This window comes from Onychostoma macrolepis, chromosome 16, assembly GCF_012432095.1.
Source record: "Onychostoma macrolepis isolate SWU-2019 chromosome 16, ASM1243209v1, whole genome shotgun sequence".
Classification (NCBI taxonomy): domain Eukaryota; kingdom Metazoa; phylum Chordata; class Actinopteri; order Cypriniformes; family Cyprinidae; genus Onychostoma; species Onychostoma macrolepis.
In genome coordinates, this window is record NC_081170.1 from 34,630,908 (window position 1) to 34,647,617 (window position 16,710).

At 36.5% G+C, this 16,710-nt stretch overlaps 1 protein-coding gene across 1 annotated transcript; it reads right to left on the reverse strand.

Moving 5' to 3' along the window:
* Positions 1 to 466: 466 nt before the first annotated feature.
* On the reverse strand, positions 467 to 13,083 carry si:dkey-283b15.2 (neuronal pentraxin-1). The gene is made up of 6 exons (XM_058747037.1): positions 12,985 to 13,083; positions 8,048 to 8,905; positions 6,039 to 6,513; positions 4,546 to 4,796; positions 3,380 to 3,559; positions 467 to 1,991 (listed from the first exon to the last, which is right to left on the reverse strand). The coding sequence occupies exons 2-6, from the start codon at positions 8,648 to 8,650 to the stop codon at positions 1,782 to 1,784; spliced, it is 1,719 nt and encodes a 572-aa protein (XP_058603020.1). The 5' UTR covers positions 8,651 to 8,905; positions 12,985 to 13,083; the 3' UTR covers positions 467 to 1,781.
* Positions 13,084 to 16,710: the final 3,627 nt, after the last annotated feature.

Consider the following 16,710-nt stretch of genomic DNA (forward strand, 5'->3'; position numbering starts at 1 on the left):
AACCTCTGTCTCATGGGAAACCACTAATTTGTACAGTGTGATTTATAAGAAAATGTTTTTCTATTTATAGGAAAGTGGGAGTTTTTTGGGGTTCACTCTATATATATATATATATATGGTTAATATTTGGGATTAGTTTTAGTTTTTACTTAAATTTCAGTTAAAGTTTTAGAAATTGTTTGTCTTTTTGTCGAAGGTATTTATTTAGTTGTCTATTTTAATATGTCTACGTAGTTCTTATTCATTTTATTTGTTTAAGGTTCAAGTTTAATAAAACCAATATACGAAACATTTCCTTGGCAATTAGCTAAAAGTACTTAAAGCTATGTGTACGATGTCATCTTGTGTGGATATAAAGATGACTTTGGCGGCCGCTGATACGTGTGATGAGGGTCATGGCAGATGATCTTGCAGTTGCGAGCAGTGCTTATGTTTGCTTTAGATAATGCTAATGTAATGTCCTCCTTGCAGTCTAAATATGAAGTAAGTGTGTTGCTGTGATGTCATGCTTTAGCTTGTTAGCTCATTTCCTGACTGATAACCAGAACGATTAGCGCTGCCTAATCTTGTTATTCTGTGCCTCAGCAGAGCACAGACACTCAGACCAGAGGCTTCCCATAATGCCACAGTAAACACATGCATTTCAGCTCAGAACATCGAGTTCACTTAAAGGTTACGAAATATATATTTTTTTACTTTACTTCTGGAACCCTATTGTCATGTGTGTATAGTTCTTTTAAGAAGCTTTACAGAAAACGGTGCATAAATATCAGCAGTGTGACCGCCAGTGGAAAGAAAAGGGCGTCCCTGAACGCTGCACGTGCTTAAATAGCTTAGTTTCTAATAATAGCAGTGAAGACCAGGCTGCCGTTTCACTGAGATCAATACTGCAGGACTGCAGACGAGCCTGAAGAATTCAATCATTTACAATATTATGCCAAAAGTTTTTCGAATTAGTCAGAAACCATGAAATCGCTATGAAAGTTGTTTTCAAAATTCAGTCCCTTTATTGCATTTCTGCTTTCAAAACTGCAAACAAATACAAACAGTAAATGCATAATAAATTCCAATGCACAAACATTAGTGGAAAATTATATTCTTTTGAAACATTTACAGTAAAGTAAACACGGTAGATTAAACTAAATCAAATTACGACACCATCTGAAACTCAACACGTATCAAAAGTATGATAGAATAGCTGCTTATTTAGCTCGGCTTTGAGATGGCTAAACATTTTAACATCTGGACAGTACAGTCAAACCTACGAAATACTTATTTCAGTTAGAAAGTTTAATTAGAAAACACAAAAAACAATGTACAAACACAACAGCAGCGCGCGGTGTGTGACTCTTCTCTTTGGTTTCGCTGTATCTTTAGATTCAATCAATCTTTTAACTTCAACTCGCTGCTCAAATAGAGACTCGAGTTTTTCTGTTTCTATTTTTTACACCTACATTTATAGTCTTCACATCCTATTTAAGATCTATGGTTTTCTATCCAAGTTAGGACAATATGTCATACTTGCATCAAATGTTGAATGGCACTGAAGAGCCATTTGTAAAATAAAAATAAAAAATAAAAAAGTTCAGTAAGAAAACATTCGCTACACAAAACACTGAAATGATACAAAACGGGTCCCTGTTGAAATCCTGGAGGTCATGGGGTCGTTCAAGTTTCTCTTGTAAACAGAAGGCAATATTGAATGAATTTTGCATTACGATCAGGTGACGAGTCGTCATCAGAATGCTTTGAAATCACTTGTGAGTGGATTGTCCTTCTCTTTAATGGCAGGGGTCAAAGGGGTACTTGGTGACCCCGCCGTGCAGATCCACCACTGACTCCGCCCACGCGATGATGTCACCGGTCATGTGACCTCCGCACGACGCCAGGCTGTAGATGTCATGAGGTGTGAGAACATGAGACCACATCTGAACGTCTGAGATTTCACCAACGAACGCCTGCGTCGCGTCGAAACGGCCGCCCAGTGTGTCCTGGGAGATCGGGGAATATCACATTAGCAACACCAAACAGAGAATGAGTTTAGTGTGTTATACACTTGGTGTGTGTATATATATATATATATATATACATAACTTTGACCCTCTAACTCTTGCACTATTCTAATTCTATTCTTTAAAAAAAGAAGAAAAAAAATGCTTGTTTTCTTTATAAAATTTTTAAAAAACTAACTTTTTTTTATTCTATCTATTTGTTTTCTTTTTATTTATTATACAATTAACAAGAAAAACTTGCTATGTGTACTGTGTTAAGCTAACAGACTTGTTATAGCACTTGTATATCGTTGGTTTTGATGGCTTCTGTTGTCCTCATTTGTAAGTTGCTTTGGATAAAAGCATCTGCTAAATGACTAAATGTAAATGTAATATAGGCAACAACTTCAACAACTTGTGACTTTATACATGAAGTCAACTTTGAATACAACTTTACTAGCTTATTCATATTGTATATGACTTTCCTTGTGAAAAGAAGTATTCTTTAGCATGGTTGTTAAAAAAAGAGTATTTATTATGAAAATAATATACTTTAGAAAAATATACTTGTGTAAACTGAATGTAATGTTTTCAGAAGTTATTTACACTTATTTATTATCGTTTCAATTGATATTAAATGCAGTTAGCTGAACTTTAGAGTGTTTTTAACCCACTTAAGTACATCTTTATATGTAATTTCATAATGACTTCTATTGTCTTTGAAATGTGGTTAAAGTGTTACTGTTGAATGCACTGACAAGCGTTTATGATAAACTACTTTAATGGCATTTCTAACCTGTATGATCAAACTTGTATGTCATGTATTTAAATATATTCAGAATTACACATTTGTAAAAATGAGGTTGCAGTTTAGTACATTTAAAATATATTAACTTTAAATGTATATAACACACTACATATAATACACTACAGTTGAAATTATAATCGAGTACTTTACATGTGTGTGTTAGTCAACACATTAAAATAAGTGTACTTTAAAACTTGACAAAACGTTATTAAAATGTACTTTAAAGAAAACATAATTTGACATTATAACAAAGAGCACATTTTTAGAATTGTACTCAAGTGTGTTAAAACAAAAGCCATGAAAGTGTCTCTCTTTAAATACACTTAAGTGGCGTTTCATTAATAAAGTTACGAATTTTAAGATTTTACACTACAAGTGGTCTTTCAATGCAATTAAGCGCACTTCTTTTTCACAAGGGTTTAAATATCTATCAGTGCTTTTGCCACAGTGTTAGTGGGTTGTGGATGGTTGCCAGGGTGTTGCTATGCAGTTGCTAATGTGTTCATGTTTTTTGATTAATGGCGCAAGTAAAATGAGGAATATGAGCAGTTTGTTTGATTGTATGCTGTCTGTATGTTACCTGTTCCTGTCCCAGTATGAAGACACCTCCAGGTTTGATGGGATGCCAGGGCGAGAGGTTTTCTCCCGAGCCTCTCTTCACTCCGTCCTGATAGGCCTCCCACAGACCGTCCCGCGTCGACCACGTCACACACACATGGTGCCATTTACCATCACTGACCGAGAGCGGTAAAGTGACGGCCTGTCAACACACACACACACAGAGAGAGAGATCAGATCAGAACAAAGAGCAAGGTCACACAGAATTCGCTCAAGAGGAATGTGAACTCATTTTTGGAATGTTCATTATTTAATCCTCTTAAGATCCAAATGGGATCTAATAGAATCCTCTAGAATTCAAATAAGATCCTGCTGGATGAATTGAATTTTTAAATTCTTTTTGATAACTAGACTAGATTTATTAAATATTGAACATTGTTTAACGAAGACGTCTTAACTAGACAGCTAAAGGGGATCACAGGTGTAGTTTTAAAACCACAAAATATTTTGAATTCTTTTTAAAGTCTTAAAGGGATCTAATATTTTGGTCATCATACTAGTCTTGTTGGAAACTATTGTACATCCCAAAGTCTGGGGTCGGTAAGATTGTATTTATTTATTTTAATTAGCGTGGGTGCATTGAATTGTTCAAACGTGACAATAATTACATCTATAATGTTACTAACGGTTTCTATTTCAAATAAATGCTGTTCTTTTGAACTTTCTATTCATCAAAGGACCCTGAAAAATAAAATGCATCTCAGTTTCCACAAAAAGTATTGTTTTCAACATTGATAATAATCAGAAATGTTTGTTGAGCAGCAAATCAGCATATTAGAATAATTTCTGAAGATCATGTGACACTGAAGACTGCAGTAATGATGCTCAAAATACAGCTGTGCATCACAGAAATAAATTACATTCTACAATATATTTACATAGAAAACAGCTATTTTAAATTACACAAATATTTCACAATTTTACTGTATTTTTGAACAAATAAATGCAGCTTTGCTGAGCACAATAGACATTAAAAATCATTTTTAAAAAACCCCATTATAAATCTTACCAACCCCAAACCTTTAAACTGTAGTTGGAATGCAAAAAGATGCAAATTCTCAATAAGGCCCTGTATTTCTGGTTCCAAATGATAAAATATGTGCACATTCCTTCATCTCTTTCACTCACTCTGTCATCGACCAGCAGCTCCATGGGGTTGTTTCCCCACTCGATGAGCACCAGCTCATTGGCCTGTCCAGGCACAGAGTAGGAGAAGGGCGTCCCGAGCCCCGGCCCGATGCCAGCCTTCATCCACAGACACAGCGTGAAGGAGAAGATCTCGTGCAGCAGCGTGTGCTTCAGCCGCCCGTACATGTAGTTGGTCCTCATGGGGAAGCCGATCTGGAAGGCTTCCGTGGATTTGCTTTTCTTTCTAGAACCTGTGAAGAAGATAATCAGCGTCAGGTTTTGCATTACCCGTGCGATTTATAACCAGTATGTTAACAACTAGTTTAACTAGCATGCAGCTAATCAAGGAGTAATCAGTTTGACTTCAGATTAGACCAATCCACCAATATTTGTTGTTGATTTAAAAAAGTTATGACCAGTCTTAAAGAAAGAAATTATATGATATGTCCTAGTCTAAACTAAAGTCATTTTTAGTCATTAAGTTAATTGTTAAAGATTTATTTACTTTACTTAATTCAGCTTAAACAATTATTTTCAGGTTTTATTTTAATTACACTTCTATGTTGTCGAAATTTAGTAACTGATTTAATGTCAGCATTATTATCTGGATTATGTAATTAGATTCTAAAAAGTTCTCATAATCAGATTACAACTATTTTTTATTGATTACATGATTACCTATCATTCACACTGTAAATTATTCATACTTTATTTATTTTCTCTTTTCTCCATGAAACCATGGCATAATGTCATGTATAATTGCAGTCCATATTGTTGATAACAAAGAATGGAATTCATTTTCTTTCTCTTTGTGCAATTTTGTATCAAAATGGTACAAAATAGTTTTATTTAAAACTACGTGATAAACGAGTTAGATCAAAAACTACCCTTAAATAAGGAATCTGTTAGTTAACGCTACTAACTACAGTGTAATTTGTAATCCGGAACAGTATTTACCCAAATTTCTACATTAAAATTTCAATGATTAAATTCTTGCTCAAAAATAAATAAACAAACCATCTGTTTGTTTGTTTTTTGAACAAATCACACTCTGATTAAAGGTAAAAACAGGTCATAGCAACTTGGTAACTGACTTTTTTCTGGTCAAAGATGGCCTACCAGCCCTAATCATCTTGACCAGGATCTTGAATCATCTTGACGATATCGCTGGATGCTTAATTTCCAGCGATATCGTCAGCTTGACTGCACAGACACTATGTAAACTGAACTGAGCTGGACGATGATAATCACTGAATTCAAGGATGAACTGCCTTTAACTGTTATCGTTTTGCATTATTGACACACTAGTTTCCTATTTACTGCTGTAAAGCTGCTTTGACACAATCTGTATTGTTAAAAGCGCTATATAAATAAAGCTGACTTGACTTGACTTGAGCAGGATCTATCTAGGGCATCTAAGGGCCGAAACCGGCCGGACTGGTCCAGCTGAAGTGCTCTTAAGCTCTCAGGGTTCATCTGATCAGCTGTCTCACCCGTGTCAGTGAGCCTGTGCTGCAGCTGACTGAGAACCGCGTCCAGTTTGCTGTGCGCTCCAGCACCCTGTGCTTCTCTGTGACCCTGCAGGTTATACGACAACCTCTCGAAGCCATGCTCGGAGGCCTTGTTGTCATGGTGACCGTAGTCTTGGTGTCCGTCGTCGTGGCTGTTATTGTCATGGTGGCTGTCGTTGTGGTGATCGTCGTCATGGTGATCACTGTGGTGACTCTCGTCGTGAGGATCACCGTGGTCATCGTGGCTGTCGTGGTCTCTGTCGTCATGGTGATCGTCACCATGGTGGCCGTCGCCATGGTGACCGTCATCCTCCTCCTCCTCATCCTCGTGGTCGGTGTGAGCGGCGCTGGTTAGCGAGGCAGAGTGATGGTGTTGCATCTGTCGCTCCAGAGCGCCGATCTTCCTCTGCAGGAGGTCCTTCAGTGAGCTGGAGTAGCTGCTGGAGGTGTTTCTCGTCTGCAAACACAATCACAGCAGTCTGAGAAAAGGCCTGCGCACTGCTGTACTGTATGCTGCTGATCCTGGCTCCGTGAAAAAAAGCATGATGATTATGACCTCGAAGTCCAGAATGAAGTCCTTTTTTTTCCCAGTTTGTTCAGATTGCATATCAAAAATCCAACATGTTTATATCACTCCGACTGACGAAACCCTTTTTATTAAATAAAATTAAATCAGTCCAAAGTGACAGAGCAGAATCTTTCAGCACTATTTATGGCAGGGGTGCCCAAACTCGGTCCTGGAGGGCTGGTGTCCTGTAGAGTTTAGCTCCAACCCCAATCAGACACACCTGAACCAGCTAATCAAGCTCTTAGTAGGCATACTAGATACTTAGCGGCAGGTGTGTTGAGGCAAGTTGGATCTAAACCCTCCACGACCGAGTTTGGGCGCCCCTGATTTATAGGATCCATTGACTATCACCACTCCACCCTAAACCACAAACCACTTAGCGCCCAATCATTTTTATCATCCCTTGTATTATTAACAATTAATATATATATATATGAATTAGAGTTATTGTAGTCAACAAAACAATTTATTACTTAAATGTCAACTGAAATAAATTGTAAAAGAAAAAAAAAAAAATTTAAACATTTAATTTCAACTATGCATTTCTCATTTTCATTTAGTTTAACTTGATGTACTAAAATAACAAACTAAAGCTGAAATACTGTATAGACTATACTATAACAACTACATAATAGCTACAAAATAATCTACATATAGCCGAATCAAGTTAATTTCATAACTGATGAACATTGCAACATCGAATCTGCTATTGAACTGAACTGAATCAACACTGAACTGAGCTGAGCTGAATAATGACACTGTTGTCTTCTGTAGAGCGGCTTTACAGCTGAAACTAAATTTGTTTCATAACTGTGCAACACTTTTATTTTCATGTTTATTACTGTGAAGCTGTTTTGAACCCCATCTGTACTGTGTAAAATTCTGTAGAAATGCATATAAATTAGGGCTGTCAGTCCATTAAAATTTTTAATCTTATTAATTACATGATGTGTCGATTAATTCATCGAATTAATCGCAAATTAAATTTGGCTGTGAAAGTACCAACAAAAGATCATTTAAAGCCTTTATTGTGTTAAATGAGAAAGTATCAATTAGACATAAACTGTAGCTTTAAAAAGAAATATTCTAACACTATTATTTGTATTAAATACAAAAAAACTAGTTTACGCTAATGCAGCGTCTATTGGATGGACAGTAAACTTGACATCGCTCTCTCTTCTGACTGCCGTCATCAGTCTCTCTTTTTTTCCTTTTATTGAAAGTCATGAAAATATTGTGTAGTTTTTCTTTTGCTATTTGAGCAAATGGGAATGCAAAATATATATTTGTGGTACTCTCCCATTCACTGCTCTAACTAAGTTAACCTAACTATGACGACTTCCATATTTTAATCGCGCTATGTTTTCATAACTAATTAATTAAGTGTATGCGTTAAACTGACAGCCCTAATATAAATGTGTACCTGCAGGTTGTCCAGCCGCTCCTTTAGGCTCTGCAGCATCCTGCTCATCTGCTCCGGCGTGGACGAGGGTGAAGGGATCTCCCCCGTCACGTGCTTCTCGCTCAGCGCACCTTTCCCCGCGTGATGCCCTCCGACCTCGTCGCCATAGTGGCCCAGCTCCAGCCCGAGGTGTCCGGTGTCCGGTGCTGTGGGGTAGGCGTGGTGGGCGTGATGGGCCAGCTGTGCAGGCGTGCGGCTCAAACCCTCACACAGGTTCAGTTTGGCGGTCAGATCCCGGATGGTCTCTCTCTGGTCCAGGATGGTTTCCTTCTGCTGCACCAAACTCTCCCGCAGGTGCAGGATCGTGGCTTTGGCCTCCTCGGACATCCCCCACCAGCCGTTGCTGTTCCCGCTCGGCCCGCCGTGGTGTCCGGGGCCCCCGGGGCCGCCCGCTGTGGAGAAGCACCCGGGATCGGCATCAGCGGGAAGAGGGGTGCAGATGAAGCGAGGATGAGGGTTGTAGTCCGAACCCGGCATTCCTGTCCCGGTGCTTATGGAAAGACAGATGGCATAGAAGAAGAAGGAGAAAAGCCCCTCGCTCTTTCTTGAGCTTGCTGGATGCATTTTTGTGGGATGAATGCAGCCGAACTGACCAAATAGTTGACTATTTGGTGTTTAAAGCTTCTAGATCTGTATCTTCAGTAGAAGAAGCGCAGGCCTGCTTCTGTCTAAATCCTGTAAAACTGTCTCTTGCTGCTTACTATGTCTTTCTCAGCCTCCTCCTCTCCAAGGTCATCATCCGTTCAGAGACCATGTGTATTTACATGTAATCCGTCTGCTGATCCTGTTCTTGCCTCTTCAGAGCGGCTCGTCTAAAGCCTGGAGAAGGAAATAAAGAAAACTCTTGTCATGATACGTTTTCAGAAGACATCTTTTACTTTCAAATATGACATTTTAAATTCTTAAATTGCTCTTTTGACCCACTTAATATCAATGTTACGTCTTTATATGTAATTTCATAATTGTATCGTCTTTTTAAAGGAAGGAAAGGAAAGGTTAAAGTTACTGCTGAATGCACTGACAAGCATTTATGATAAACTAAAATATACTTTAATGTCATTTCTATTGAAATTTGGATTTTAAGTAATTACACATTTGCAATGATGAAGTTGCAATTTACTACATTTAAAATGTATTAACTTTAAATGTAATATCAAATAACACACTACAGTTAAGATTATAATACTTACTATAATCAAATACTATACTAATATGTAGGTCAACACATCAAAATAGGTGTACTTCACAAAGGATTATCATTATTAAACTATGATTTAAAATATACTTTAAAACTTTTAATTTGACATTATTACAAACCGCTCTTTTTAAAAGTGGACTTAAGTGTGTTAAGAGACAGTCATTAAAGTGACAGTCTCTGTTTAAGTACATAAGTTGCCTTTTATTTCATTACAGTTATAAAAAATAAAACAAACTTCTAAGATTTGAAGTACACATGTGCACATTCATGTACACGTGTACATTTTTTTTCAGTATCAGTGGGTCAGTGACCCATTTGACCTTATGACCTATATGACATTAAAACAACTTCAGTTGCAATTTACAGTGTTTACTCTGAAATTTAACCATGAGGAACAACATATTATAAATGGTACATGATTTACAGCATTGCACCGTACAGTATGTACTATCATGCCACCCAGCCCTACTACAATTTTCCACTTAAAAATAAGGGCTCCTGTTATAACCGAAGGGGTTTGACAGCCTGACACCATCCTTTGGTAACACTTTAGTTTAAGGACCAATTCTCACTATGAACTAGTTGTTTATTAGCATGCATATTACTAGCATTTTGGCTGTTTATTAGTACTTATAAAGCACATATTAATGCCTTATTCTGTATGATCATATTCTAGATCTCTTAACCTTTAAACTCCATACCTAAACTTAACAACTACCTTACTAACTATTTATAAGCAGAGCAAATTAGGAGTTTACTGAGGCAAAAGTCATTCCCCAAAGTGTGACCACACCTTTATATGATCTTCAGTGAACTTTTCCACTCTCTAGTTCTTCTAAAAACCATCTACTGATACTTTAAAAAACCTCAGAAACCATTAGACTAATCTGTAGAACCTGCAATTTAACACCAAGAAGTCCTTCGAAGGAGATTTCAAGAAGGTCGCTCCTTTTAAGGATTCAGGATTATCAGTTTAAGTTCCTCGAAGCCACTGAATTAATACAGGACAAACATTTACGCCCGCACAAGTGGAAGTGTGTACGTCAGAATCTGTCCTAATGAGGATAAATCAAGAAAAGATTTGTCATCAAGGGTCTGCAGAGGATTAGCGTGTGTTTGAGAGAGAGAGAGAGTGTTATGTATCTACCTGCTGAACTTTGTCCATTAATTGGATTAATTAAGTGCTTGGACTGATGGCTGGCAGGAAGGCAGCTGGAGTTTCATACTGTCCACAACTTAAAGAAGAGAGCGAGTTGAGTACGACTGTACCGTATCAGTAGAAAACAGGATGCAGAATTTAAGGAAGTACGATTCAAATGGAATGAAATGCAGAGAAACTCTGCTGAACTTTTCCATATAAACATGTACAAAAAGTGTAATACCAGACACATTAAACAATATATATATATATATATAATCAGTGTTTTAAATGATAGAAATAGACCAAATTTTGCTATATTTACTAAGTTTAATTTTTTAGATCATGCTGGAAGAATACATCATTCCTCAGAAAATATACTCCAAGTCTTCAAAACTGAGCCAAACAAAAACATAATCAGTAGATAAAAATTTTGAAGTCAGTATTTCTGTTTAGTTATCTGAAAATGTGGCGGATGTTTGTGATGCTGTTTAGCAAAGTTCAAATCTGTTGTGATGGCTGTTAATTGTTGTGTCCTTATTGAAGTTGAGAAAAAAAAAATGATGCAGTATTTCACCAAATAAACTGAAATAATCAGTTGTGTTAATATTTGTTACTACTGAAATTCTTTTGTTAAATGTCTTTGAATTTTATTTTGGTAAATTCCTCTTCAAAGTCAAACTCCAATTCAACATCCAACGTTGGGTTCAATAATTTTTTTTCTTTTTTTTTGGGGAGATGCAAACAACATTGTGATGCTTTCTTAACTGCACTTAAGTAAATTACTCTTTCCAATTCCAACTTCAATTCAACATCATGTTGAGTTTGGCCAATTCAATTCATATAGATTTTTGTGAGCTGAAAAAGATCCAGTCCTTTGAATCTGAATGTTACTCATCCCTGACTGACATTTATACAATTCTGATTCAAAGAAATCCAGGCCTCACGGTCTCTCCATCAACAACAGACAACTTAGATGACCGTTTGTGTGGGATTTGTCTAGTAACGGTTGGCTGAGTGCGTCTGCCAATGGTTTGTGTTCGATCGTGGAAGGATTCTGCTGTGAGACACCTTTGATGAAACCAGAAAAAAGTACCCTTGACCTCAATATAAAACAATATGTATGCTAAAAGCACATACAGCTTCAGCCACCCATATACAGCAAGAATGAAGCACATGATCAAATCTGGACTCCACAGATCGTGCGCATGTGTATGCATGAAGATCACAAGCTTAGAAAGCGTGACAGATGGAGGTGGTTGAGAACAGCGTGAAGCCGTTTCCAGTCTCTCTCAATCCACACTTCATCTCAGTTTATCTTCCTGTCTAAATCCACATGATTAGCCTGATTGTCGGGTTCGAATGAAGGCAGGACTTTAAGTCAGACACATACAATGCAGTTTAATGCGCCTTCTGCTGAATCCATATCTGAATCTAGTCTAGTAAAGAACCATCTGGATCTTCAAATGCCTGTTAATTCTGCTTTAGTCATAACACAAAATGTAATGTGAAATATGTCATCTTTCATTTAAACATCACTAATGTTCTTCTCAGATATTTGAGAGCATTTACAATACTACAGTAGAATTATAGGCAAAAGAAAATCTGTCTGAGAAATGAATGCAATTAACTTAAGAATACTCTTAAAAGGACACGTAACTGCATGGTATTGTCAATTAAATGAAATCGTATTGCAGTTTTAATGTATAGTTAGCTGAACTTTAGAATGTTTTTGATCAATTTAAGTAAGACTTAAGTACATTTTTATATGTAATATCATAATTACTTCTATTGTTGCAATTTTAAACGTATTACTGAATTATACTACAGTTAAAATTATAATCAGCATGTTCTTTAGTATGTTAGTCAACATAACCAAAAACTACAACACACGATTATTAGCACTTGTACGTGAAATTAAAACCTTTAATTTGACATTACTATAATGTGCACATTTGAAAAATGTCTCTCTTAAAGTACACAAGTTTCATTTCATTTTCATTCATTTTATATTATCTGCAAGTACAGTATATTAAAACATATAGTTGAAATACACTACAAGTGCACATTCAGTATACAATTAAGTGCACATTTCTAGTCCTTTATCAATGTTAATCACAGCGTTTATCGACAAAACCGTGGTAGCTCAACCACTGTCAAAAAAAGAGATCAGAGATATAAACTTAACAAAATTACACAAAATCCTAGAAGCTTCTTGCACTGTTTCTTACAATGAGATCCTATATTAACAATACCATCAAAAACAGTATTGCAGTTATGACTATCATTCTAAAAGCTTATCTTGGGAGAAACTGATTTTTGTGCCAATAATGCAAATGTTTTAATCTTGTTTGTTTTGAAATGTAATCATATAGAGTATAATATAAAGACACACGCAGAGAACATCAGTGTCATTCACACTGGAGTTAGACACACATCAGATCATCTCCATCTCCTTACCTGTGCTACAGATCTCAACAAAACACAACAATTCACGAATCAAACACAGGCAGTGAGGGATCTATGACAGCCATAAACAATCTGTCAATAGCAGAGACTTACAGTAAGAGTGCAGATGCTGATGTTCTGTATTGAGGCTGTTCGTATCTGTGGACTCCTGCAGGTCTGTCTCTGTGTTTGTCCTGTACTGCTAGTACAAATCAGTCACCAGACGGCTTGTAAGGGATTTAATCCAGTAGAGTCTGTTTAACACGCGCCTCCCCTCCCCTCCGCTCCTCTCCTCCTCTTCTCTTCTGTAGCCCCCGCTGCTCAACACCAATTAAAGTCTCTTTTGCCCTGTGCTCATTAACCCTAGAGCTTGCAGTTAGTCATTTCATTACAGTTTCACTGTTGTGTTTAATTGACGTGATGAAATGTTTGTGCTAGAAAGACCTGTAGGTTTGACATTTGTTGCTGTGCAAGTAGACAATATAGACAGCGAGCTCCAAAAGCACTAGTGAAAATGCTTCTTTTTATATACATAACAATTTAACAATAACAATATATAGCAATTTACATTATCAGCATTAGAATTTGAGTAATAACCTGGCATTGTATATTGCAAACGTTGTTGACTCTGTGATAGGGATATTTTGCATCGTTGAGATTAAAGAGTGTAAAAATGATTTTTCAAAGTTTTAATTGTTAAAATCAACGTGTTTCCACTTGCTGTTTTTTACATAAATAGAATTCACTGTATTATTATAGTTTTTAATAAGTATTTAAATTTTAGCTATTCTGTTGTTTTCGTCATTTTTATTATTTTTGTCTTTTTTTTAACGTCTATATAGTTTTATTTAAGTTTATTTTGTTTAAAGTAACTTTTTTTATAGTTTTCGTTAAGTAACCACACTCGCTTTTGTTCCTTTTTGCATGTTGCTTTGTATAAAAGTGTCCGCTAAATGCATGACTGTAACCGTAAATTTAAAAAATGAACATACATTTTAAAATTTGGTGCTTCACTTTTGATTTCAAAGCTGCATAAACACATCCTGACGATCATGTTCTGCTGCAGGATTTGAGATGATAAACCAAAGAGCTTTTTCTGCTCTGATACATTTAAGTAGTGACCAACACTTCCCGTGAATATTTCTTAGTCATTTTACATCACAACTACAACTTTGTTGACATGCTGTATGTATCTGCCGCTCAAGACACTCTTCAGACTGCGGACATGGAGTCTGGAGGCCATGTTGTGCCACATGCTGTCACAGGTCTTAACAAGATAACCGGCCTAATTAAAGTCTGAGCAGAATCCAGCACAGTAGCCACAAGACAGATGGACGCTGATTGAGGTCAGAGGGAATATGCAAAAACACAAAGCACAGAAAGACTGAGAGAAAGGTGAACAGGACAGACTTTGGCTCACATTAGCGACCCATTAATTTCCATCCAGTCACAATGTAACAGACAGTTTGAGAGATCACTGTAAAATATGGCAGTGTGATAATCCATAAACTTCCTTTATTCTGTGCCAAACAAGGAGGATATGAACTGGATTATTATGATATGATGCTTAAAAAGCTAGTTTGTCTTTCTGTTCAACAGAATAGAAATGTAAAACAGTGACTGAAAAAAATAGTAATATGAAATATTGAGTGTTTTATTTTGTGTTGTCTTAGACAATAGGATGATTTGAGAGACATAAAACTAGCACAGAAATGTAAGAAATCACTTGACAACATTTAACCAAACAATGTCTTGACTGATCAATCAGATTTTGTGATATTTGTAATTAAAAACTCTCAGAAACAGAGCAGCAACTCTACTAAACAAGCCATGAAAGTACACTACATGAAGACATTAGTATCATTATCACATTGTTCTCCAGTCAGGTTAGTTAACTTGTGTAAATGTGTTTGTTGTGACCTGATGTTGGGTGTTTGTGTGTCAGATCTGCTTCTGTTTCCAGGAAGACAGAAATCTGCTCGGCACACAGCCGGAGGTCAGAGGTCAGCTCACCTGTGACTGTCCTGTACTGGCAACAGTCAGATGAGCTCACAATGGTGGTACGAGACAGAGCTACTTATGGAAAACAACTCTGATTTATTTAACTGGAATCTCCATTAGATGCACTGTAAAACAGGTTACCATATGAATCTTTCTGAACTCTCAGCCAAAGCATCTGCAAAAATTTTTGTTTATCTTTAACTACAACCAAAAATGTAAAATAATGTAAAAAGACACAGAAAAACTTTTAACTGGTTAAAGGGGATAGTTCACCCAAAAATGAAAATTCTGTCATTAATTACTCGCCTTCATTGTCATTCCAAACCCATAAGACCTTCTTTCATCTTCAAAACACAAATTAAGATTTTTTTTTTTTTTTGATGATATCCAAGAGCTTTCAGGGAGGGAACTACCACGTTCAAGGCCCAGAAAGGTAGTAAGGACATCATTAAAATAGTCCATGTGATATCAGTGGTTCAACCGTAATTTTACGAAGCTACGAGAATACTTTCTGAGAAAACAAAAATAACGACAAATATTCAACAGTTTCTTGTCTTCAGTGTCAGTCAATGTGCGTTTCACAAGAGTACCACGACGCATGTGTGTGACACAGTGTCTAACGCGACATAACTACACGTGATGCGACACGATTCCAGTAACAAGCAATTTGGGTGTCTACACCAGACGCGGCGCGACAGAATCAATCAAATATCACAGCCAATCAGAAGCGTGTGTGGGCGGACTCTCTCTGGAAGCGCACTGCTCTCGCAACGAAATGTATACATTTATAATTAAATTCATAAATATTAAACCTTTTTAACATCATTAAATGTACATACTGAGTGACTGATTACATCTTTGTCATGGAATACACTTGTTGGTTCGCAGTGAGTCACTGTTTTAACGTACATATTTGTTTTCATTTATTTTCAAGATCTGAGGTAAACTATTGTTGCTTTCAGTATGGCTAGGTCATGCAATATGATATTTAAACTTATATTGGACACATTTAACTTTGAATAAAGTACTTAATCATCTGAGATTATCTACTGTCATATAGTTTGCATGTTGTTCCAGCCACGACATTGCGGAAATAAAAACCGTTTCAAAATTAGAAATTTAGCATGTTGCCGTCACGGCTAGTTAGGACAAAAACTCAGATTAACATGGAAAAGATACCTTTTATCGCGTGTTGCGGCGTCGCGTCGCATGTAGTTAGGAGACGGTGTTATGCTGATGACATTCTTGGTGGTACTGTCGTGAACACGCATTGATTTCTGACACAGAAGAGAAACTGTTGAAGGTTTTTTTTTCCCTCTCCTTTGCACACAGAAAGGATTGGGCTTTCAACTTGGTAGTTGCGTTGCTGTATATGGAGGGTCAGAAAGCTGGCGGATTTCCTCAAAAATCTTAATTTGTGTTCCGATTATGAATGAAGGTCTTACGGGTTTGGAACGACATGAGGGCGAGTAATTAATGACAGAATTTTCATTTTTGGGCGAACTTTCCCTTTAACTTACTCAACACATATTTTATATTTATATTTTACACACATATACATATACACACATATATATAAATACATAGACTGTTTTTTACCCATTGTGCCATTTAGTTTTCCTAATTGTATTGTTCTGATGGTTATCATTTACAGTTTTTTGTAGTTCAAGTAGTTTGGTAAATTAACAATTTTAATAATTTTTAATTTCATGGTTTGATGTGGCCAACACGCTTTTACCACAATTGTAACATTTTTGCAGTGTATAAAAGGTCTCTGTTTGTTATACATTGTGGCCTGTATAAACTTACCGTAAAAGCACACACTACTGTTCAGAAGTT

Excerpts from the sequence above, each read along its gene's own strand:
- si:dkey-283b15.2 (XM_058747037.1), bottom strand. The coding sequence starts at position 8,650 with ATGCATCCAGCAAGCTCAAGAAAGAGCGAGGGGCTTTTCTCCTTCTTC. Across the intron at positions 6,514-8,047 it reads AGCGGCTGGACAACCTGCAG|ACGAGAAACACCTCCAGCAG; the intron begins GTACACATTTAT and ends TTGTGTTTGCAG. Across the intron at positions 3,560-4,545 it reads AGCTGCTGGTCGATGACAGA|GCCGTCACTTTACCGCTCTC; the intron begins GTGAGTGAAAGA and ends GTGTGTTGACAG.